Here is a 24478-nt window from a genome sequence, read left to right as displayed (position 1 = left end):
CTACCCTGGTCACTTCCTTTTGATGGGATGTGATGCCAGGAAAAAAAATGAGATTGGCCTTGATGGGAAACAGAGGATGCTGTTGCCTTTGGATATCAAAAAGCAGTTGTAAAGACAGCAAAGAAACAATAGCCACTGTTTCTACCTCATACTCCTGTTTCCTTCTAACCATGCTATATGTCAATTTCTTCATGGTGTCAAAGGTTTTAATTTGTCAGATTATGATGGAAGTTATATTATGTGGGTCAGATAATTCAAAGCCTGAAAGAAATGCAACTGACAGACATAGAAGCTTGCAGACATGTTCCAGATCCTAAGATTTCTTAGGGTGTTGAACCCTTGGGTTCTCTTTTGACAGCTCTCTTTTAGGCAGTTGCAACCATTAAGGAGTCCGTCATGGGAGCCTTACATCAACATGGTCAGTCATGGGGGGTGGCAGAGGTTCTTAAAAAGCCCTCTCTAAAATGAATGACACAATTTTATCTGCTGGAGGAACCACTCCAGAGGTAGGGGGGACAAAGCAGGAAAGTTCCAGCAAAATTTCTTCCTCGGGGGAGGGTCTATCAACTGGCCATGACCTGAAACAAGTCCTGCGAACACCAGAACCAGGGCTCTAAATCTTCACCAGCAGATAAAAGATGGTGGTGAGCTTAGTTCATTGCTCCCACCTCTGGAATAGGCTCCCTCTGCTATTTAAAGCAGTGTGATACACTATCCTCCTTCAAACTTCATGTACGGGATAACTGGATGGGTATTCACAAATTTAACCCTGGCTTGTCTCACTTAACCCTCTCTGAAAAGGGAGGCATGGTCTATGGGTGGGCACCATGGTCTATGGGTGGGCACTGGCAAGATGTACTATGATAAGCCCCCAAATCTCATCAAATGTAGGTCTTTAAGGGGAGATTGTGAAGAATCTTCCCATTTAACCAGGTATCTGGGATAGGAGATTCCACAGGGTAATTTAAATGCTTCCTCTTACAGTTCTTTTTCCTACATATACTCTAACTCGAGAAGGCAGTATCTTGTCAGAATGGTCAGTAAGGCACAGTTCTTTGTCTACTTTAGCTTTCCTCTTTCTTGGATGTGGATGAGTAGACCAAGATGTCTTAATGAGGGGCATGCAGGGTTGGAACTGATTTAGAGACAGAATCCTAGGACTACCAACACCTAGGTTTACAACCTGTAACAATGACAAACCCTAGGGAATAATTGCAGAAATTGTTGATACAAGCAGACAAGTTTTTCAGAAAACATTGGAACTGTGAAAATTTATGTTGACTCAGCACAGAGACTAGCATTGGTGCTCAGGGATGCTGAAGTGCTCAAATGCTGAAGTGAACATGGTTTGGTGAGGTTGGTGCTGATCCAGCAGCAATATACTGCCTTCAGTGCTCAGAAACATGGCAGTGAGCCCATCAGTACAGATGAAAATGATGGTGCTCAAGGATGGAACACAAATTTAACTCAGACAGAATTCTACAGTAGCACTCGTCTCTGAGAAAGCTAATGCTGAAAATGAGGACCAGGGAAAGAGCAGCAGAAAAACAGGAGGACAAGGGTCCTCCTATCCATCCTAGAGATTAAAGAAGAAAAAAAAAGGACACACAGAGTCTGCAAAGTTATCTGGCTAAACAGATGGAGTGAGAAAGGGGTCTGGACTGCAGATACTTAGACAGCTCTTTTTTTCAGAGAAAAGCTGCTCAATCTCTCCCTGGACACTCGATCCTGCAATACATATCCACAGCTGAGACATCCTGAAAGACATGGGTGCTTGGTATTCATGATTTAAACTTAACTAGTCCTAGAGGGATAAATCTTTCCCTGTAACTTGAAAAGGAGGGCAAAAAATGTCAGAGTCCTCACTTCCCCTCTCTTCCTCCATGTTCCTTTTCTTTTTTCTAATTTTAGATTTGTCCGATGAGGGTAACAGCGCTTTCAAAATAAGCTTGTTGGGTCTCTCTTGTAGGGTCCCTACACTGTTGAAAGGATAAGGCCTTTTCCTTATCTTTACCTATTACTGCTATTCTAATTAAACCAAATTTATCACTAATCTGTCCAACCCCCCCTCCCCCAAACAAAAAACAAAATAAAGCTGACAATTACATGTCTAATGACTACTCAGGAAGAAGCAGGGAAACAAATAATTCAACTAGCTTTCTAACTTCAACAAAAGCACCAGCAAACCTGCTGCACTGTAATAAAGGGTATATTAGGCCAGCAATTACAAATTAAAAGAGGAGAAAAATGCACTAAATTGTGGAAATCTATGAAAGCACTAGCCTTGGTGTGTATGCATATGCTATCTCAGCCAATGGCAAAAGAGATCTGGAAAGGAAAGCATATTGTGTATTTTCAGAGTAAATGGAGGAGTCTGAACCTGGAAAAGTTTGGTAGATGTCATCAAGACTGATGCCCTTAAGTACCAGTACTGAATTTGAAGTGGATGAACTTGTTCAAAGAAAATCCAGAGAATCTGGACAAAAACAAAGGTACAGCATTCAAGCTCTGCAGAAACAGCAAAGCAGATGGAAGATAGACTGGTGCACCAAGCCTTGCCTGGCAACAACAGCAAGCAAGCACCTCTATGCTGTGTGTGTTACTACCAAGTAGTATGTCACATAAAACATCACACACAGTGGCATACTCAGTTTCATGCAATTCAGCAGTGGACATTCTTTTTTTTTTTTTTTTTTCTTCTTCTTATCAAGTCGCAGAAGTCCAATTATATGTTTGAGGCATGAATGTCCATAAATTCAGTCAGAAGGCAAGGCAAAGCAAAGCTTGAGGGGTGAGACTCTTGACACTCATCTACAGAACAGAGAGTAAAGAATTACAATCAGAGAGACCCATTCATAATTATTTGCAGTGTATGAAGCTTATTATGCTTCATGTACTACCAGTTACTGGAAAAAAAAAACACCACAGTCACAGTGCAGTGTCTGCTTGATGAACAAACTGCTTTAAAAGCTGTTACACATTTTTTGTGTGTGAGGCAATGAAGTGATTAACAGCCTTGAAAGCTGTGAAACTGCATTGTATGGTGTTCCTGCAGTGTCTTCTCTTATGCTCTAGTTCGAGACTACAGCTCAAAAGCACTGAAAGTTGCTTAACAAAACTTTAAGCAACTTTCTTATGTCAGAAAGGTGCTTAATGAATTGCCCTCCCTCCCAAATTCAGAGTGCAAACACAGTGGTCCATGCAGTATATTCAAATTACTGAGGAGAATCTAAAAAATAACAGGACATTCCTAACATTAGCTAAGTTGGTCTAAATGGGGACCCTCCTCGGCAGGCTCCCCATTTGGGCTCATCCTCTCCTCTAATTAAAATCTGGTAAACTTTCCCTTAGAATACACCATTCTCAAGTATGCACTTTAACATCAAGAGCCAACTACATAAGCATACTTAGCCTCAGAGCTTGCCAATCTGTTCCATTCACTAGTAAGCACACACTAAACAATTCAAGAAATGAAGAAATGACACATTCACTGCTAATAAACTGACTTTCAAGAAGTCCAACAGAGAGGATGGATAAAGGAATTGATCGCAGATCACCAGACAGCAGAATATGTCTGATACCACTAGAAAAGTCGGTTCATAAATTAACTGATTAAGCTGAATGTTCATTTCACCTAACACTGCAGACCATCCCTTTGATGGAGTCTATGCTAGGAACACCAAAGACTAAACCACCAAGGAATGTGGACAGCCCAAAGACTAAGATTCAGAAGACTGAAGTCTTGGAAACAAAGGAAGCCAAATTCCAGGATTCAGTCAAGTTAATGCTTTGTGTAACATGAAATAAGGTTGACCCATCATTAAGAACTTGAAATTCATATGCACTTCTTACAGAAGTCAGAGCAATCAGCAAAACTTTTTTTCCCCAAACTAAGAGCCTCAAATCACCCTGATGAGCTGGTTCAAATGGAGCAGAAGTTAATTTTTCCAAAACAAAGTTAAGACCCCAAGAAGGAGCCACCTGTTTACTAGGATGCTTGTTATGTAATTAACAAAGAGTGATCCATAGGAAGACATGCTGAAATGGTTGACAAGTGCACCTTAATGGAGGAGTAAGTCAAGCTGGAGGATAACTCACAAATATTGTATAATCACAGAAACATTAGCTTTAAAAAGGTCATGGCTCTTGTCCTGAAACCAATTAGAAAATATGTGTTATCTGTCTACAAATGATTTCCTAGATGCATATTTTTGACTCCTTTAATAACTGCTGCATATTATCAGAAAATAGATGCCTAAAGAGGTATTAAGACTATTACCCAAGGCAGTTAAGCTGCAGTTGTTTCGAGCTAAGATACATTAAACACCACATTCCCTGTCTTATACGAATAGGTCCAGTCTGCAAGGAAGCTTGTGATAATTGCTACAGGCTATTACTGAAAGAGGGGAGAACCAATGTTGCCTGAGCCAGAAGAGAATCACCACAATGACCTTGGTAGAGTCCCTCTGAATCTTCAGAATGACCCTGGACATTAGTGGAAAAGCATACAGGAACATTCTTGTCTAAGGAACAGAAAATCATCTGTTTTCCAGATCTTCTCGCATGGAGTCTTGAACCAGAATTTTGCCAATTAACTGCTGTGACTGAAGGCAAAAACCTCTATCAGAGATGTTCTCAACAAATGGATCAATTCTTGAAGACCTCCAGACATGGTTTACAGTCAAGAGGGTCTGTTCTGGTCCTGCTCAGCCTGTCTGCCACAAAAGTTTGCTCTGATGGGATACAAGATCCCTGCAGAGAAAGACTGTGTTGAAAAGCTATATCCTAGGTTACAATGGCTAGTCTGCAGAGTGCAACATCTGGTCTCCCCCCCACCCTTTGTTTATACATCACATGTTCCCTCTAATCATTTATTATGGCCCTGAGTATCACAGATTACGTGATACTGTTAAGAGCATTTATAACTGCCAACACTTTAGTGTGTTTTTGTCTAGTCTTTTTTTGCTCCAAAGACCATTCACTTTTTATCCCCATAGACACCATTCCCAAAGCACAGTCCAAGGCATCCATTATTAGACTGTGCTGGAGATGGAATGGAACATGGGATACCTGGATTCAGATAAAATTAGTCTCTATACAAAAACAGTTCCCTTTCCACAAAATCCAAAGCAAGAACCTGGAACATCAGGGGAGGATACTGATAATGGGATCACTGTGATTTTAGGTACCATTGAAATTTTCTCTTATGGATTCATGTCAGAGGAATCATGATCATCAGAGATGCCATGAATCCTAGTATCCTAAGAAATTCACTCACTGAGACTCTTTGACTGGAAAAACTCAGGAATAGATCTACAAAAAGCTATGCCTTTCCTGTGGGGAAAAACAGTTCTTTGAACTGAGGAATCTACGAGACATCCCAGGAAAATAATCTTGTGAAGAGTAAAACAAGACTTTTGGATGTTCTCCTGAAAACTCACTCTGTGCAGGAGATCTCTCACCCAAGTAAGGGATTTTTGACACTCTGAAAAAGAGTCTCCAAAAATAAGCAACCCATCTACACAAGGAAAATGTGAATACCTTGCAGTCTGCCGTAGACTATTACTGGACCAATAAACTTTGTAAATACCATTACAGAAGGTAATGTAGAGAACTGAAAACTGCGATCCAGCCACAGAAAACTTCAAGAAACATCTGGAATCTGATGCTATAGGCATGTGATAAGAATCTTTTGAATCTATGGTCACTTACAAACTTAAATGGGGTATAAGAGGATAACAGGAGAGGAAACAGAAGTTTGAGCTGGTGGATGAGAAGGAATCCCCTGAAAACGAGAGAGAGATTCCCACTGCCATCTGCATCAGCAATGAATCACTCTTAAAACCCATTTATCTAGGTGCTGCTGAAAGTCCAAATGGCAACAGTTAATAATGAAGGTGATGGCCACGTATAGTAAACTGTCTGCATCTCTGCATCTCCTGTGAGGACCTTGAATTCTGGTTTGCCAAATGGCATTCCACATGGCAATCATACCATTCAGGAACTCTGCGACAGCAACAACATTACACCTTGAATGGCTGCTATGAGGAACCAGATGCAGCTGGTTGACATTGCTGAAGCCAAGAATGGGAAAAGAACCACCCATCCCCTTTGGTGTCAGGAATGGCTAAGAAACACCCCCCAATCCAAATATGGACAATCCGTATAGTCCCAAGAGATCTGCTGAGACTGCCTGTAACCTTCTCCCCTAGCAGGGGATTATGCCTCCAAGACCTGTTCTGAGTTGACCACATCTATAACCCACTGGTCCCTTCTGAAGGTTTTTCAAGCTAGGGCAAGCTGGGAGCTCCCCCTTCCCATTAACAGTGCAAGTCAACATTAACAGTGCAAGTCAACAGTCTGTACTACTATGGCTCTTAGAGTCAATCTCTTGGCAGACTTAACATGCATGGGGCAGTAAAACAGCGGAACTCCCAACAGCCTTCTTTGGTTGGCAAGGAAGCATTTTTCTCTTCTGGGGCTTGCTGAGTTTACAGGAGGACGACAGAATGTGTAATACAATCACAGCGGTCTTCCAGCTGCTGACAGGGCCTGCATTCTTAAGGTGGTCATCCACTATGTCTTAAGAGACTTAGTTGAAGAGCATTTCCTGCCTTAAACAAGCACCTAGCACACCATTCCTGATCTCCTTATTAAGGAAGGAAAATCATGGTCATGCTATCAGGGCCTTTTGCTCTAGCCATTAGCATTATCAACATTTCAGTGGCCTCCAGCAAAGCATATATTGGAAGCAACATACAGAGTGGCCATCAATTTTTTTTTTTGTGCACACTCAGTGATGTCTAACTTATCTAGCACCTGACTTACTAACAAGGACTGGCATTTAGACAGTTGAGACAAACAGTAATAGGCCCAAAACACCAACAGCGCAGAAGTATATACTCTCTTACCATACTTCTCTGATGTCTGACTCTAGAGCAAGTCAGCAAAATGCTATGGCCTCTGGAACATCTATTGGATGAAAGAGATCATACAGAATTAACTCTATGATGCAATGTGAAGAACTATAACTACTCATCTGTGAATGTCCAATTTCTCAGAGGGCAGAGCAAATATTAGGCTCCTTCTAAGTTGAAAAGACAGCATGTTTGGGAAATGGTTCCAAAGGCAGGGTAAAATCCAAACCTCCACCAGCTTTGCTCCCCTGGAAATTTATGAAGTGAGTGCCTTGAGCTTCAAGATTTAAAAAAATGAGGTATCAACCAAGGAGAGCTACAGGGAGAAAGTGCTCAGCGGCTTTGTGAGTCTGAGACAACAGTCGCCAGTTCCTCACACTCCTCTCATTGGAATTCATACCTAGTCTCATGTGGGGGACAAGTGTGCAGCTGATGAATGTCAGGTGTCAGGGTAACATGGGGATGAAGGATCACCATCCAGAACTAAATGCAGCTGTTTAACACAGAGGTGACACATGCGGGTAGGGGGGCAATCTAGGCTCAGCTCTGGCATCAGGCCATATTCCTAAGAAGGGAGTCCTACAGCTGTGGCACAATCCCATCAGACAAATCTTTGTTTGATGCTGATGCCTTAGGCAGTCAGCCTGCTTTACATAATTCATCAACAATTCACTACTGGGGGCCAACAGATTGGGAGGAGACCTGATCAGTCCCAAACACCAGAGATCTATGACCAGGTGACTTGAAAGTCCACTTTCTGGATCATGATTGGTCACCCTCAATGTATGGCCAATCAAATGGGGAACTAGCGGTATTACTAACTTAGAACATGCACTTCTGCAATGAGAGCCGAGTATGCAGTTCTTCAGAGTGCTTCCTCGTTTGTTATGGAAAAAGACTGGTGTGGACTAAAGCCATCTCTTCTTGAAGAGAAGCTCAGAACTTGCATGACCCAGAAGACCATTTTACTAATGAAATTATCATTAACCCCCCACACTCTGTATAAGGGAGATAGTACAGCTGAGATGCTTTAACAGAATCTCCTGAGATGATGCCTGCATTAGCAGGTTGCCAGGGTATGGAAATAGTTTAATTCCCAGAGGTCTATAAAAGGCATCAGTTGGGGTTAGGCATTTTGTGAGGACCATGGGGAGTATAGATAACCCAAAGGATAAAGCAGAGGCAAAAATATTAAAAAAGAATCCGGTTAGAAGAAAGAATGAGGATATGGATATAAGCATCTTTCAAATCCAAAGATACCAGAAAGGCTTGTGGAAATGTAAGGAAGGATAGTTTGCAGAGACAGTATTTTGAAAAAAGGGCAACTTTAGTAAAGTATTGAGATGGGACAAAAATCTAGAATGGGCCTCCATTTTTCTCACCAGAAAAAGTCTGGAATAAAACCCTTTTACTACATGCTGTGGGAGCACAGGTTCTATTGAACCTTGTTTGCAAAGACCCTGCAAGTTAAGAGGTTTACCTGGTTGGGAGGGGGCGGTGGGATATCTTTGAAAGATGGAATTTCCATCCATATCATTTTGTAACCTTGTTGGACAATGGACAGGACCCATTTGTGTGAAGTTATGAGCTGCCAAGCAGCAAAGAATGAGGTTAGTCTTTTTGACAGAGGGGATGAACCAAGGGGGACTGGTGGAGGCATAATATAGACAAGCTGATGTGTCTGGAAAGGGAGATTCCCAGACTTAACAGTTCCTGGCAGAATTATCCCGAAATCTCTAGACATTCTTCTTCCTTTTTGTGCTTACCAAAGGTCCCAGCAAGAGAAGGATGTGGGCTTAGCCAATTAGTTCCCCTGATATTAGGAAACAAAAGTTAGGAAGATTTCTTTGAAATCTTTCATTAGCCTTCCTTGTTCTTACTAGGATTTAAACAAGTTGGCAGTGTCAGTTTATCTTTAGTAACCTCAGGAAGGGATGGAGAAAGAAGCCAAACAAATCTTCTAATGACAGATCCAGTTGCAGCTGCTCAGAATGAAGCTTCCACTGCATCATAGCTGCACTTAGTACTATACCTTGCTAGCTGAGTAGTGTGGTCTACCATGGAAACAGCCTGCTGTTTAGTGTCAGACACTTCAAAGTTAGAAAGGGTTTTATTCAAATCACTCAGAATAGGCAAATATTTGGTCATTTGTGTTTGGTAATTCACAAAGTTGAAGGCTGGGGTAAAAGTGTAAACCTTCTTTCCATATCTGTCCTCTTTGTCTCAGGATACAGCATTCGTAGCAGTACAAAGTTTGTGGAAACAGGAAACTTAGAGGGATCTACCAGAAGATTTTTATACAAGAATTTTAGGTCTTCAGGCACCTTATAGAACCTATTAGGTACCTCAGGGACTGGAGGTTGAGAGTCACGTGCAGTGGAAGTGGGCAAATGCATCTAGAAAAGCCTCCAAAACTGGAGGGACAGTTGCAGGCATAGGGGTATCACAATCCCTAGTAAATTGTATTATCTGTTCTGTACATCAGATATATGTCTGGATTACCACTCAAAATACTGCATCACCCCAGTGATGACTTCCCCAAAGAAAATTACAGGTAAATCAGGGGATAAAGTATTCTCATTACTGGAAGCCATTTGGCCCAAGGAGTGACTCTGGGCTAAGCAGGCAGGGGAATGTTCATCTGAATCAGAATCTGCCTCATCCTCCTCAGAAGAGGCCTCACGTTACCTCTTCTGAGGGGTAGCTGGAGCAGGTACAGAGGAAAGTAAAGAAGGCTGCTTAAGAGCCAAAATGACCCAAACAAGCCTTGAGAGAATTCCATCCATTCCTTTTCCTGGGACATCCGAGGAGAAACTTTTTTTTTTTGTCTTCTGTTTAGTCTTCCTGGGAGTGATATCTACTTAAAAAAAAAAAAAGAAGAAAAGAAAAAACACTCAGCAGATTCAACCCTTGGCGTATTTCAAAGACACAGGTACATCTTCTTGATCCAGTATTTGAGGAATGCCTTGTGGTCCTTCTGAAATTATCTGACCAAGTTCCTCCTCCTCCACTGTACCAGGTACATCAGTTGTGTCGGACGTACAGCTGTCTGATGCCTTAGAGGCCTTCAGTGGAGCTGCAGTAGCAACAGACTGAGACAAGGTCGGACAAACCATGGGATCTTGCAAAGCCTCAATGGGTAAGTCTGGGTACGACTGGGAAGAGAATGGTTCAGGCCTATGCCTTTTGAATTTCATTTTTAGAATGAGCAGAACATCGGATGCCAAAGGTTCTGCAATTTTAGACTGGGCGAGGTGCTTTATGCTCTTACTCTCTAGATAGGTATTAGGAGAAGAAAGATGTGTGCAGAGGGTTTTATGTACAAAAAATTGACATATTTGGCAATATGGTCATGTTAAGCTCTGACGCAAAAAAGACACAGGGAGTGGAGATCTTTATAAGGAATCTGCAATGCACAATGGCACTTTCCCTCTTAGCTGACATCTAACACATGAAACCACCAAAATGCAAAGAAAACAAGGAAAGTTCTCAAATAGGGCACTTATCTGTGTGAGATAAGGCAAGAATGATGCAAATGACCACTCGTAAAACAGACTGACAGGTGTGAGATCTGTTCAGACTGGAGGTGAGATGGTTTCAAGGATAGCTCGATCATGCATCCTTTTGTGTACCCTTATGTCCACAGGCTTGGGTCATACGTCGGTCATATGGGACTATGGTAAGTTTTGACTTTGGTACCCTGACTTGGCAAGATAACACCAACAGTTTGAAATACTGCACAACTGATCTAAGGAAAGACATCTTGCATGACCCAGAAGGCCATTTTACTAATGAAATCATCTTCAGAGAGGATATACACAGGACTATATTCCAAGCTTGGGTCCTTGTGATGATGCTCTGGACTTGTCTTGGGGATGTGCTGTGGATTATGCCATGAATTATCCAGTAAAGTGTTCCACAAATGTGGCCATACTACTGATGGTAGGGTAGACTAGGAACATTTCCTTCTGACACCTCATAATGCTGGCAGGAACACTAACTGCTGAGGCCCTGACTAAATCTACTGGATACAGGGAAATTTTGTAACTCTAAGCACTGAACTCATCAAAGGCACCAGGACTGGCATCAAAACCATGTTGAGTGGCAGAAGAGAAATGATGGACATAGGAGCAAAGCATGCTTATGTAGTGAATGAGCAATATCTCAGTGTGTACAGACCATGCAATATTTGATGCCTAGAGGAGTCAGTAGGAGTTAACCCACATAAGCTTACAGTTAGCTCTATCCAGAGCTTGAATACAAAGGAGACTTCATGTAAACTGTCACTATAAAATCTATCACTCAGTTTACAAAAATAAATAAATAAATAAATAAATTACTCCAATCTTACAATACAAATTTATGGCTATACAAGTGCACTTACAGTGCTACATAATCAGTAATCTACTCCTGCCCAGTAATCCTTGTATAGTACTCGTCTGGTCTGTAATGCATTTTTAGATACTTTCTGGATGTTGATAGCTTCATTGATGCCATGCTCTGTATTACACTACTGACAAAATTCCATCTATCCTTTTCCAAAGATTATGTAAAGCCTGATTTTATCAGAGTATCAACCATCCACTACTGTACACATCTGAGCAGGGTCTTGTAGTAACACTTATATCCTCACTATACCTTATCACCACCCAAGCCCAATTTTCATAGTTTCATAGTTTTCATAGTAGTGTACTAGGCTATCTGCCCTGGCGCATTTACAAGCCTAGCCAATAGTGATGTGGCTTTCGCCACTCCGTATTATATAGCTGCGCCTCTCTAGTAGTGACACATGTGGGACCCCATTATTTAGTATACTATACCTCTGTCTAGTAGTGACACTGAGGTGACTCCTGGGGTAAACTTACGATCTCCCATCCATGCATCAAGATTTTTCTTGAACAGTGCCAATGAAGGGCTCTGTCTCACATGAACTGGGATTTTGTTCCAGAGTACTGGTAGCCTCTGTGTTATGAATCTATCCCTCCAGCATGTCCTATTTATATTTGTGCAGAGGTTGAAATCCTTAGCTCGCGTGGTTCTGGTGGATCTGGATTTTTTGAGATGGAGCATGTCCATCAGTTCCTGGTTGGACACGGCCTTATATTTTAGGCACAAATCACCTCTGAGCAGGCGGTATGCTACTGAATAGAGCTGGAGTTTCTTTAATCTAGCTGGATAAGGCATATGTTTGAGTCCCATGATCCTCTTGGTGAGGTACTTCTGGGGTCTTTCCAGTTGTTGTATGTGCCGGGTGAGGTACATCCCAAATGGAGCGTTATATTCAATCATGGGCCTGATAAGGGAGGAATACAGAGGTGCAATGACCTCCTTTGATCTGGATGAGAATCCCTTCATGATGAGATGGGCAAGGTAGAAAGTCTTTCTGACCACTTTGGCAACATGGTTGTCAAAGGAGAGGTCACTGTCAACTTGAGTCCCCAGGTCTCTGATTACTTTTTCCGTACTCAATGGGTTATTGTCTATATGATAATTTGTGGGTACTTTGTTTTTCCCAAAGGGGGTGACTATGCATTTTTTGGCGTTAAGTTTGAGGCCATGATTCCGGCACCAGTTGTTCGTTTCAGTGAGACCTTTCTGTAGGATGTGTGTGTCAGCAGATGAATCGACTATGACACCCAGTTTGCAGTCATCTGCAAACTTCGTCAGCCATAATCTTCCCATATTTGCTTTCACATCTGAGAAGTAAATGCCGAATAAGAGCGGTCCCAGGACTGAGCCCTGTGGGACACCACTCGTGACTGGTTTTGAGTCTGACATGGCTCCAACAATTTTGACCTTATGGGTTCTGTTTTTTAGCCAGTTTGCTACCCATCTTGTGACATATGGATTTACATTTAGGCTGCTGAGCTTATCTATGATGCCAGAGTGTGGTATTGTGTCAAAGGCTTTGGCCAAGTCCAAGTAGGCAGTGTGGACAGCCTTGCCCTCGTCGATGGCACTAGTGACTGACTCAAAGTCAACCAGGTTTAAGAGGCAGGATCTGCCTTTTACAAAACCGAACTGGGTGGGATCAAGGGTCTGCAGATCCCCAATGTCGCCATTTATGAGTTCCATGATGATTCTTTCCATAGCCTTGCAGACCAGGCTGGTCAGACGTATGGGTCGGTAGTTTCCAGGGTCTGTGGAATTTCCCCCTTTGTGGAGTGGGACCACTGTTGCTGTGCTCCAGTGTTCTGGTACATATCCTGTAGTGAGGCTAAGATTGAATAGCATTTTTAAGTGCGGGTTTAGTTCATCTTGAAGTTCACGTAACACGCAACCGGGGATACCATCGGGTCCCATAGATGCTGTGTTTTTTGCTTTATTGAGTGCTGATTTAACCTGTATGTCTGAGATGACAGGTAGGTTACATTCAGCAGGGATAATTATTTCACCTTTCGGGGGTGAGGGAGGGGAGAAATTTGCACTGAACCTATCTGCCAGAATATTGGCAATGTCGGTAGGGTCAGTGAATTTTTTGCCGTTGTGTACCAACTCAGAGCATATCCGAGAGTTTCCTCCCAAGGTTCTGACATAATTGAAGAAGGCCTTGTGACTGTCCTTGGTATCCTTGGCAATCTTTCCCTCAAAGTTGGCTTTAGATGTCTTTATGAACGAACGTAGTTTTTTACTTGTGCTAATCAGGGAAGCCTTTCCCTTGTGGGATTTGGCTTTGTCCTGCAGTAGCTTCCTTCTTTTGTTGTACAGTTTGTTTATAGCCGGGGGCCACCAAACCAGGCGTTTTCCCTTGGTGGAGAGGGTTTTGGTTTTAGTTGGGATTGCTTGATCCATGCATTCTTGGAGATGTCCGTAGAAGGCTTTTGTGTAGGATTCAGCATTTTGGGAAGTGGTTTCCATCAACCCAGTAGGCTTAAAGGATACTAATCATGTATAAGATCATTGTCGATAACTATTTTTTTCTATTCTACACAATCATGTCACTGCATTTCATATGAAGCCTTTCTCCCTAGGCCGGTACAGAAAATGGGCCTGGCTTATTCTAGTTAAAACTATCAGCTGTCAGAAGATACCAAACCCAATAAATAAGCAAGAACTCCACATGTACACATAAATACGTGACTTTGTTTATCCTCTACACTATCATGCTGCCCCCACAGTGAGGCTGACATAAAGGTGCAGTAAACACAGCAAGTGCAACTTTGGAAGTGGTAGAAAACATCTATCTCACATTATACTCTGAACTATGAATCATCATGCTTAAACATGCAGCTTTACTTGGTCTAGATCAAGAATTCCACCCACCAACTTACCATAATGGTTAAGCATTATATGCCGCCAAACAACTTACCGTGATGGTTAAGCATTATATTTTCTGGCTTTAGATCTCGGTAGATTATCCCTTTTTGATGCAAATGCCCAAGTGCCATGGAGATTTCAGCTAAGTAAAAACTGAAATGAACAAGTAAAATTTGCATAATGCACAAACCAGCAATCATGTAAAGAACAAAGTAATACTGTTCAACAGGCAATAAAAACAACCGTCCACAAAGCAGCAAATGCACACAAGCAGAAATCCTGGCTTCCTATAACTGCTTATATTAAACTGCTTCCCCTCAATCTTCTCATTATTAGATTTCATTTTAAATAATCGAGCCACCCCTCCAATAAATTAATAAAGACATACAACTATCTCACAAATAACTGTCAAGCCATCAAAATGCATGCTTTAAGTAGCCTAATTCAGCTTTTTGGTAAACTGCTACAGCTGCAAGCCTTGTTCACTTATTTTTTTAGTGAGTCCTATCCAAACAAAGTCCATATTTGCAAATGTAGACACACTGATGCACACTACTTGCAAAAAGGACAAACTTCAGGAATGTATCTAAAATATGTTATTTATGTAATGCACACTTGTGTAAACAAGGTCCCAAGCCAAAGAAACACCAGTGGTGTGGCATCCACAAGTGCAAAACTAATTTTTGCAAATGTGTCCATCCAAAACTTAGGAAGCAAGATCACTGCAGCAGTACATGTGGCACATGCTTGTAAACAAGAGAGATAAATGCATATTGCTAAAAATGGTATTTGTGAACTCTTGGGCTGCCAAAACTCAGGCTAGTGTGATGTATGTAAGCAATAACTCACGTCTGGGTGTGGGTAATGCTAGATTTACCCACGGTTGTCTTTGTGTGGCCACTCGGGCTTCACCCTCGTGACCAAACCACACCAACCGTGGGTAAATCTAGCAGTACCCACACCCAGACGTGGGTTATTGCTATTCTACAATGACATTATTTAAGAAGAAAAAAAAAACGTACTTTTCTTAAATAGTGCCTTTGTACAATACCTGCATGGTGCTCCTTCCATGGTTTTCTGCTATCCTGGGGCTTTTTCTGATGTACTGCGCATGCTTACGCAGTACATCACAGCTGTGCTGAGGAAACAACGGGGAAAGGAAGATCTCCGTTGCTTTTTAAAGCTGTCTCACTATGTTAAACGAGCTTAAAATAGCAAGATATCTTTAAAAAAAAAAAAAGCAACGGAGAAAGGAAGATCTCTGTTGCTTTTTTTTTTTTTTTTTAAGGATATCTCGCTATGTTAAGCAGGATTAAAGCAATGGAGATCTTCCGTTGTCTGTTGCTACCTAACAGAAACAAAAAAAAATCAAGACTTATAATAATGGAAAAAATCCGGGCGACTGGACCTTTTTCCATTAGTATAAGTGCTGGCCAATTAGCATGCACGTTTTGGAATACTAACCATCAGTCATTGTATAATTTTCCTTTCTCCATACTAAGCTGACCTCAGAGCTGATCACATTAAGCCAATGAAGGTGCATGTATGTGTGTGTGTGGGAGGGTTGCAACCTTTCACAGGATGCCCATAACAAACTACTTGCCTGATATAAATATTCTAAGTAATTTGCATTTTCCAATTGTGCTGTGTTACAACTTTTATGGAAGTCTTTATCTGTATTAGGGGCTGCTGGCTGAAAGCTTACTGTGCCATTTCCCTCATTGGTTTGTAGGCCATGTTATTCTTTTTTTTTTTATTCGATATAAGCCTAGTATTTGTGCTAGGCTTATCTCCGACCAGCGGCGGTTAAACAGTGACCTGTACAGATGCAAACACTTTCAAGTTAAAATTTTCCTCAAAACAACTATCTCCACAACTTTCCCCAGTCCCCCTACTGCTCTAGGAGCATCTCAGTTGCTTGCAGAGCAGCATCGCCTTTTTAGATAGCTGTTCACACTCAGTACAGCAATCATTCTTCATCTGTGTGTTATCATCGCAGGTCGGTTAAATCTACCCACTCTTCTCCCTAGTTAATCCCATAGTAAAAAACTGAAATCATGGATAGGCACTTTCCTGTGTGGCCAGCCTGGTGGACATGTGCATCCCTGAAGCAATGTAGCAACTGTTTCATGTATAGTGACAACCACTTAATCCTGAAACAAACACAGTATTGCGACAAATGTAGTTACACTAAAAATTGACACACAACTTTCACATACTGACAAATCAAATGACAAACACGTTGTCAGCACACGCACATCATTTCCCTCACTAAATTAGTTCTCGACACACAAATCCACATATGTGGAGGTACTCATAAGTAATTTACCAAAACCTCAGAGGCCTCCCATAAGCTGCCCTCAGAAACCACTTGCAAACAAAACCAAATAAACACCAACCACTACACACAAAAATACACACCACAGTGACTCCACAAGAAAGCCCCTACGGCAAAACACCACACATTCAAACATCTTGTCCACAGTAGACTCCATTGTGATACACAGACATGCCCCCCCCTCCACCAGGTTGGATAAAGGCAGGTTTACAGTCAGTCGCCTGTCAGTATGACTCAGTCATAGTCCACGTGGATGTGAATGACCCGAAATGCATCTCCCTGGACTGTATGAACAGAGACATGATGGACCGCTCTGAATACTTATCGCAGGTGGGTATGAGCCTTGTATTGAGCAGCAATCTACCCGCACCAAGAATAATGCAACAATACAAACAGAAGACAATGGACTTCAACAATTGGCTTAGCTACTGGTGTCATTCCAAGGGGATCCAGTATTTGTCAGCCTGGGACAATACGATTGAAAGGCCATGCTCCTTTGCCAGAGATGGTCTGGACCTGTTGCTGCTAGGATATAGAATTCTGGGAAAGGCATTAGCCACCCCAGCATAGCGTCTTTTCTAGGCAGTGCCAAGCCAACGGACCTACCAATGTAACACATTTTTCTAATGCCATGCTGAAGGTACTACTCCTCAATGCTAGGAGTCTTAAAATAAACTGCACTCACTGGAAGCTCTGCTCTTCCTGGAGAATGCTGACATCTGTGCAGTTACAGAGACATGGTTCAAGACTGTGGAAAGCACCCCAGCAGTAACAAGGCTACAATGTCTATCACATGTTCAGATCACCCTATGAAATGGGAAAAAAAAAAGAGAGAAGGCATTTCCATTTACATAAACAATCACACCTCAAGATTGGTCAAGCAGGATGACTTGCTTGAGCTGACCATAAGCAAAATCCCCCACCTTATTATCACTAGCTACAGGTCCCCAACCATGAACAATGGAAACTACTCCGCATTCCTGGAATTACTAGAATCACTTACCATTTAGCCCAACACACTACTAATGGGGGATTTTAACTACCCCTCCATAAACTGGGAAACAAACAAGACTACTAACATGCAGGTTCAGAGATTTCTGGACTTTGTCAATGCAAATGGTCTAGAAAAGCTGGTGTGCACTCCCACTAGGGACTCAAATATCTTTGATAAAATACTCACAAACATGGGGGAGCATTGCACGCCCCCCCCAAGCATAATGTCCTCATTGGTATGATCGGATCATAAATCTGCCTCCTTTGAAATAAATGTGATGGTAGAACTCCCATCAAACCCTAAATAATTTTTCTAAGGCAAATACCTTCTATTAGGTGATAGCATAGGTAATTTTAGTTTCCCCAACCCTGAAAACATGAAATCCTGATGCATAAGTAAGCATGAATGCCCTGTCAAACCACTTAAACAATGGCACAGAAATGGCAGTACCTGACCAAACTAAATCTGGGTCTCGTAAACCCTTTGTGTAAATATGTTATACAAGAGGAGGTAGAATTCCAGTCTAGAAGCAACTGGAAGGGTTGACAACAGAGAAAAAAATCGGTCATTCATCTCAACAGGCAAATCAGGGAATTAGTAAAGTCTCGAAAGCTAAATGAGACTAAAACAGCTTACCAAGCAAAGGATAACCTCAAAGCATTTTTTAGTTACATTTGAAATCTTAAAGGAAATGCACAACAATGTGCTGAGTTGGTTGCAGATGGCACTACCTATACTCAACCAGAAGAAATAGCAAATCTACTGGCAGATAAAGTCAGCTCAAATTTCACCCCCCTCATCACCTCGGGTCATTCCCCATGAAATACCCCCTCCCATTCCTTTGCTGTTATCACAAAAGAGAAGGTTGTCACTGCACTCTCTGAAGCTAAAAACACAGTATCAATAGGCCCTGATGGAATGCCAAGGTACCTATTAAATAGCTTGAAACATGACCAAGCAGACCCATGTGGATCTCTATTTAACCACAGTCCCAAAAACAGGCTCTGCCCCAGTAAACTGCAGGACAGCATCCTTCACCCCTCAGCACAAGGGGGACCAGCAACGGACCCAGGAAACTACCAACCCACAAGTCTGACTAGCCTCATATGCAAGGCTATGGAAAGGATATTCTTGGACCTGATTAACAATTACATAGGATATCTCCAGACTCTAGACCCAACCCAACCCAATTTGGCTTCATCAAGGGCAGGTCCTGCCTACTCCATCTGGTGGACTTCTTTGAGAAGGTCATCAAGACTGTGGATGAGGGTAAGACAGTGCATACTACCTTGACCTGGCCAAGGCATCTCACACAATACCTTACTCAGGTCTTATAAATAAACTTACAAAATTGGGCATAAACCTCTACGTCACCAGATGGATAGCACATGTTGTTAGAGTTGGGGAATCAAAACCAGCAAGAGGACAATCAGCAGTGTGTACTACATGGCTCAGTGCTGTGCCCTTTCCTGTTTGGGATACAGTTCTCAGATGTCTGGACAAATGTAGATGGCCTTTGCCTGACAAAGTTTGCTAATGATTGCAAGTTGGGGGCAAACATCGACTCCCCAAATTATCTTGATATCCTACATGAGGACTGACTCAGACGAATGATTGGTGTCAGTCATGGCCTCAAACTAAATGTGAAGAAATGCATAATAATATCCTTTGGGAAAACAAATACACCTGCAAACTGGAACAGTGATAGCACCCCATTAAGAGTTAACCCAGCGGTGAGAGATCTGGGTATTCAGAAGATAATAATCTGAACTTGGACCACCATGTGTCCACAGTGGTGAAGAAATCCTATGTGGCTCAGCTTATTAGTAACGGCATGGCATCCATGTCTAAGGATGTCATAGTACCTTTGTACTATGGCATCCAGATCTAAGGATGTCATAGTACCATTGTACTTGGCACTTGTCAGACAAGTAATAAAGTACAATGCACCCTTTGGCATGTACCTTACCAGGCACCTGCAACAGTTGTGCCGTCTTCAGAGGTTTCTCAACAAAAAACATGCAGGGTATAACCAGCATGTCATGTGTAGACCAATTAAAAGACCAATCAATGTATTCAGTTTCCGACCAATTACTGAGGGGTGATCAATGCCTGAACTACAAGGTAGTCTCTGACCAAGCCCTGATGGAAATGTTGCATACTCTCAAAACTAACTGCACGAGGATTACCCACTCAAAGGATCTAAGCCTGATCTCTGACATGAACAGATCATGCTGGAGAGACAGATGTGTCCCAGAGATTGCCCCTCCTCTGGGATACGCTTCCTATTCATGTGAAGCAGAACCCTTGCCTGACCCTCTTTCAAGCACAATCTGGATCAATGGATGGGAAATGGCAAATTCACGCCTTGGCTGTTGCCCATGTCCCTTATGGACAGAAGCTGCCTCTACAAAATTGTCAAAACCACACTTACTGACCCTTACCATCTTTCCCCTAGGGATAGAAAATATGGTAAAACTGGCTAGGCTTGTAAAGGCTCTTGAGCTGTTAGCCTACTAATCTCCCATGAACCTATGAATCAGATCAGAACCTTTGTCTCAATGCTTAGTGTCTAAATTCCTATTCTATCACCTTATCCAGCAGAACAGTCTGGCCCTCACAGTGGAAAGCTAGTTCTTTCTTCAGTTAGCAACCTCCTACTCCTCACTCAGTTCTCCAGCTAATTAAAGAAAAGTGAACTAAATTTACAGATCTTTCTCTCTTTCTCTAAATTTGTTAGTTCAATAACATCGAAGAAAAATAAATAATTACCTACATGAAGATGTCCTACAGTTCTGGCAGTGAGACTGCATTAACTAAATTCCACCCACTTTTCATTTCAGTTCTGCCTCATGAGTTCTACAAAAATTCATTCTTGAGCAACAGTAACTTCATACATTGTGGTTTAATGGACTGCCCATTACTAGATGGCAAAATGTAATGCAGTTTCGCCAACAATCAGAAAGTATTGGATTGGCAGCTGCCATTCATTCTCTCCCAGAAGCAAACAAGACAGTTATTCTGCCTTTCTACAGCAATTGATTTGTTTCAGCTTGAACAAGAAGTTATGTACTCACCATAACGTTCAATGTATGTAGTCCATCTCGCCTCGCATTCTCACCCGTGGATTCAGAGCCCAATATCGGCTCCGACTCGGCCGATTTTACTAGCCTGAAGTCTCTCATTGGCTGGGCCAAGTGGGTATCCCATGGTGCACTGCTCCACATCCCCAGATCTAGTTTGCTGTGAAAAACATTTGTACTCCATACACACATCACATCCACATAAAAAATAAAGTAATTAAACGGACTCTATAGATGGCAACCTAACCTCCAAATCCTCCAGGAAGGGGGAAGGTGGGAGGGTAAGTAAGAATGTGAGGTGAGATGGACTACATACATCGGACGTTATGCTGAGTACATAATTTCTTGATGTTATGTAGTCCTATCTCACCTACATTCTTACCCATGGGACAGCGTCCCTAGCACCTACATCCTGGGTGGCTCATAGGAAAATACTCCTGAGAACAGTGGAGCCAAAGGAAGACCTGCCCCTGGAGACCATGTCCAATTTGTAATGAGAAACAAAGGTGTGAGGAGAAGCCCAAGTAGCTGCAGCACATATATCATCCATTAACAATCTAGCTTGATAGGCTGTGGATGTAGAGACAGCCCGAGTGGAATGTGCCTTGTTTGGAAAAGGCATAAAGTAAGGGCTTGTAGAACAAAATTGAGATCCCAGGGCATGATAGGTTCGGACACTGGGGGACGAAGCAACAGAGTACCTTTAAGGAATGCTTTGCATAGTCTGTGTGCCATGAGACTAGGTTCATTCGCTATGTGGAAATTAGATATCGCCGCCAGCTGAACTTTGATGGTGGCTGATGTGGACCCTTGATAGAAAAGCGTAGACAAGAACTCCAGAACTGAATCTATTGGGGCTGTGTACGGATCAATGCTTCTGGTATGGGCCCAGATAGAGAACCTTTTCCATTTACTAGAATAAATCTTTCTAGTGGATGGCTTATGAGAGGACGATAATATATGGACCACTTCCGGTGAGAAATGATGACGTCTGACTAACGAGGGAAGTGGAGTAGCCAGGCTGTCAACCGGAGGGCCATCAGAGAGGGGTGGAACTGTCCCGACATGTGTGTCAGTAAATCTGGTTGAGGGTCCAGAATCCAAGGAGTGTTCACAATGTATGGTTGAAGAAAGGGGAACCAGACTTGACGAGGCCAGTGTGGGGCAATCAGAATCATTCTGCTTCTCAAGGATTGCGCTTTCTGAATCACTCTTGACAGCAGGTGAAACGGAGGGTAAGCATAAAGCAGACAGGAGGGACAATCGTGGACCAGAGCGTTCCTGGGTGATTTCCCCCTGTGGGGGGATCAGCGTGAAGTAGTTGCTGCATTTCGCATTGAGAGGGCTAGCAAAAAGGTTGCAGCAAGGCTGACCCCATCTGCTGAAGATTCGCTCTGCAACCAGGCAATTCAGGGACCACTCGTAAGGCATAAGGATAGCTCTGATTAGCCTGTCCGCTATTACGCTGGACTTCCCCAGAATGTGCATTGCCACCAGAAACCGTTGGGAAGCTATTGCCCAATGCCACACTCACATAGACTCTCTGCACAAAGGGTAAGACCGGGTTCTGCCTTGCTTATTGAGATACCACACTACTGATATGTTGTCTGAGTGTATTGCAATAGTCCCGAGAGGAAGAACTTCTTGAAGTGCCTGCAACGCAAAAAGCACTGCTCTCATCTCCATGACGTTCATATGCAAATGTATTTCGTGTTCCTGCCACATGCCTTGGACTGTCCTGCCGAGATAATGCCCCCCTCCACCCCATCTGGGAGGCGTTCGTGGTCACCGTGGCAACAGGGACGGGTGGAACGAAGGGCTTTCCCTCGTTCAAATTGCTGGTGCACAGCCACCAACAGAGGTCCTGCTTGCACCTGTCCGTGAGTAAGATGGGATGAAATAATGGGAGTCTTTGGAGGGGCCATTGGAGAAGTCTCATGTGTAATCTCGCTAGAGGGACCAACATGATAGATGCTGCCATGGTCCCTAGGAGTTGGAGAACCAGTCTTGCCTTCGCTTGTCTCAGGGGCATCAGCATGTGTATTTGTTGTTGTAATACTGTGATCCTTTCTCGTGGTAAGAATGCTCGCATTTGAATGGTATCTAATCTGTTCCTATAAAGGTGACACGCTGTGAGGGCAATAAGGCAGATTTTTCCCAGTTTATTGTTATGCCCAACTGGTGACATAGACTAATGGTAGCGTCCCTGGTCTGAACTAGTTGATGCCTGGTGGGAGCGGTAAGGAGCCAGTCGTCCAGGTATGGAAACACCTGGAATACCTGACATCTCAAGTGAGCCATCACCACCGCCATACATTTGGTGAACACCCTGGGGGCTGTGGTGAGACCAAAGGGCAGGGCTCGAAACTGAAAGTGACTGGCTCCCAGACGGAAGTGTAGGTGACTCCTGGATGCTCTGTCCATTTTTACATGGTAGTAAGCATCCTTGAGGTCGATGGAGCACATCCATACCTCCTCTCCCAAAAATGGGAGAATCGATTGTAGTGTGACCATACGGAACATGGACTTGTGTACGTGATTGTTGAGTTGACTGAGATATAGTATGGGTTTCGGCACCAAAAAGAATCTTGAGTAAGTCCCTAACCCGATCTGGTCTGGGACTCGCTGGATTGCTCCTTTTTCTAGCAGCTGCGAGACCTCTGAGGCTGCTTGATCCCTTTGACTGGGTGGAACGTCTGGGATTTTGCTGATTGGCGGGGGTACTGAAGAGAATGGAATGAGGTAACCTCCAGAAATTATCAGTAATACCCATCAGTCCTGAGTAATGCTCTCCCAGACTTCCGGATACAAGGAAATTCGACCCCCGACTGGCTCCAGTTAAGCACAGTCGGGCACACCCTCAGGAGTGAGAGTATGGAGAGCCAAGGAAGGAGTTGCGGTCTCCCGAGTTGCGGGGGCCCCCTCTGCCTCTAGGGCGACATCTCCCTGAATAACCCCCCCCCCATGCCTCTGGTTCACCTTGTGTGGCAGGAAAAAACCTCTGTGACTTCTTGAACCACCCCCCCCCCCAATGGGCCTTGGGATAAGGCCCAGAAGGAAGGGAAAAATGGACCCCTACGGCAGACAGGGTCTTTCCCTCTTGCTCGCACCTGGTGAGGCTGTCTTTTACTTTGGTCCCAAACAAGGAGGAACCATCAAATGGGGCGTCAGTGAAGGAAGACTTGAAGGCCTCCATAAAGTGACACAGGCGCAGCCAGGCTTGCCTTCTAAGGGCGACCCCTGAGCTTGCTGCCCTACTCGCTCCCTCGGCTGCATACGAAATGAGCCGCATGGATGAGTTAGCAATGGAGTTGAGGGTAGAGACCTGGGCGTTAACCATTTGAGCCACCGCCTCAGGTACGTTACCCATAAGAGCATCTCCCAACTCTTTGAGGAGATCTCTCTGGAGCAGAGTTAAGTGAGACAGATAATTCAGCGACCGTAAAGTGAAGGTTGCTGAAGATAGGGTATGCTTCCCGTACCGATCCATGGTCCTAGACCCCTTGTTAGGAGGATGGACGGATGAAGAAGACTCTGCTACTTCTTTCTGGGTGGCTGCCGCCACCACCATGGCATTCACAGGGACTCCTTTTAACAGAAACTCTTTGCCCTGGGGGGCGGAAAGGAATATGTTGGGACGCCTGTGCATGGGCTCCACAGAATCGGGGTTTTCCCACACTCTTCAACAAATGAGGTCAAGAAGTTCGTCGAAGGGTGGAGATACCCAGGAGGCGGAGGGTTGAGCGCCAAAAGCCTTAAGGAATACTGACTCCTCCTCGGAAGGAGCTTTGGGAGGCCAGCCACCTCTGTTTCAGTATCTCCAAGATATCGGGGAAAGAAACCTCATCAGAGGATGACTTGGGGGACCCTTCCGATTCCTTGAGGTCAG

At 43.3% G+C, this 24478-nt stretch overlaps 1 protein-coding gene across 1 annotated transcript in view; it reads right to left on the bottom strand.

Moving 5' to 3' along the window:
* RPS6KB1 (ribosomal protein S6 kinase B1) overlaps positions 1-24478 on the bottom strand; it is a 1830003-nt gene that overhangs the window by 939954 nt on the left and 865571 nt on the right. The window contains exon 6 of the mRNA XM_044054533.1: positions 14227-14327. Coding sequence (XP_043910468.1) covers positions 14227-14327 — 101 coding nt within the window. The remainder of the gene's footprint in view (positions 1-14226; positions 14328-24478) is intronic.

Source organism: Protopterus annectens, chromosome 13.part0, assembly GCF_019279795.1.
Source record: "Protopterus annectens isolate FY-2018-M chromosome 13.part0, PAN1.0, whole genome shotgun sequence".
NCBI lineage: Eukaryota > Metazoa > Chordata > Ceratodontiformes > Protopteridae > Protopterus > Protopterus annectens.
The sequence above is the reverse complement of the archived record's forward strand: the minus strand, read 5'-3'. Positions and strand labels throughout refer to the sequence as shown.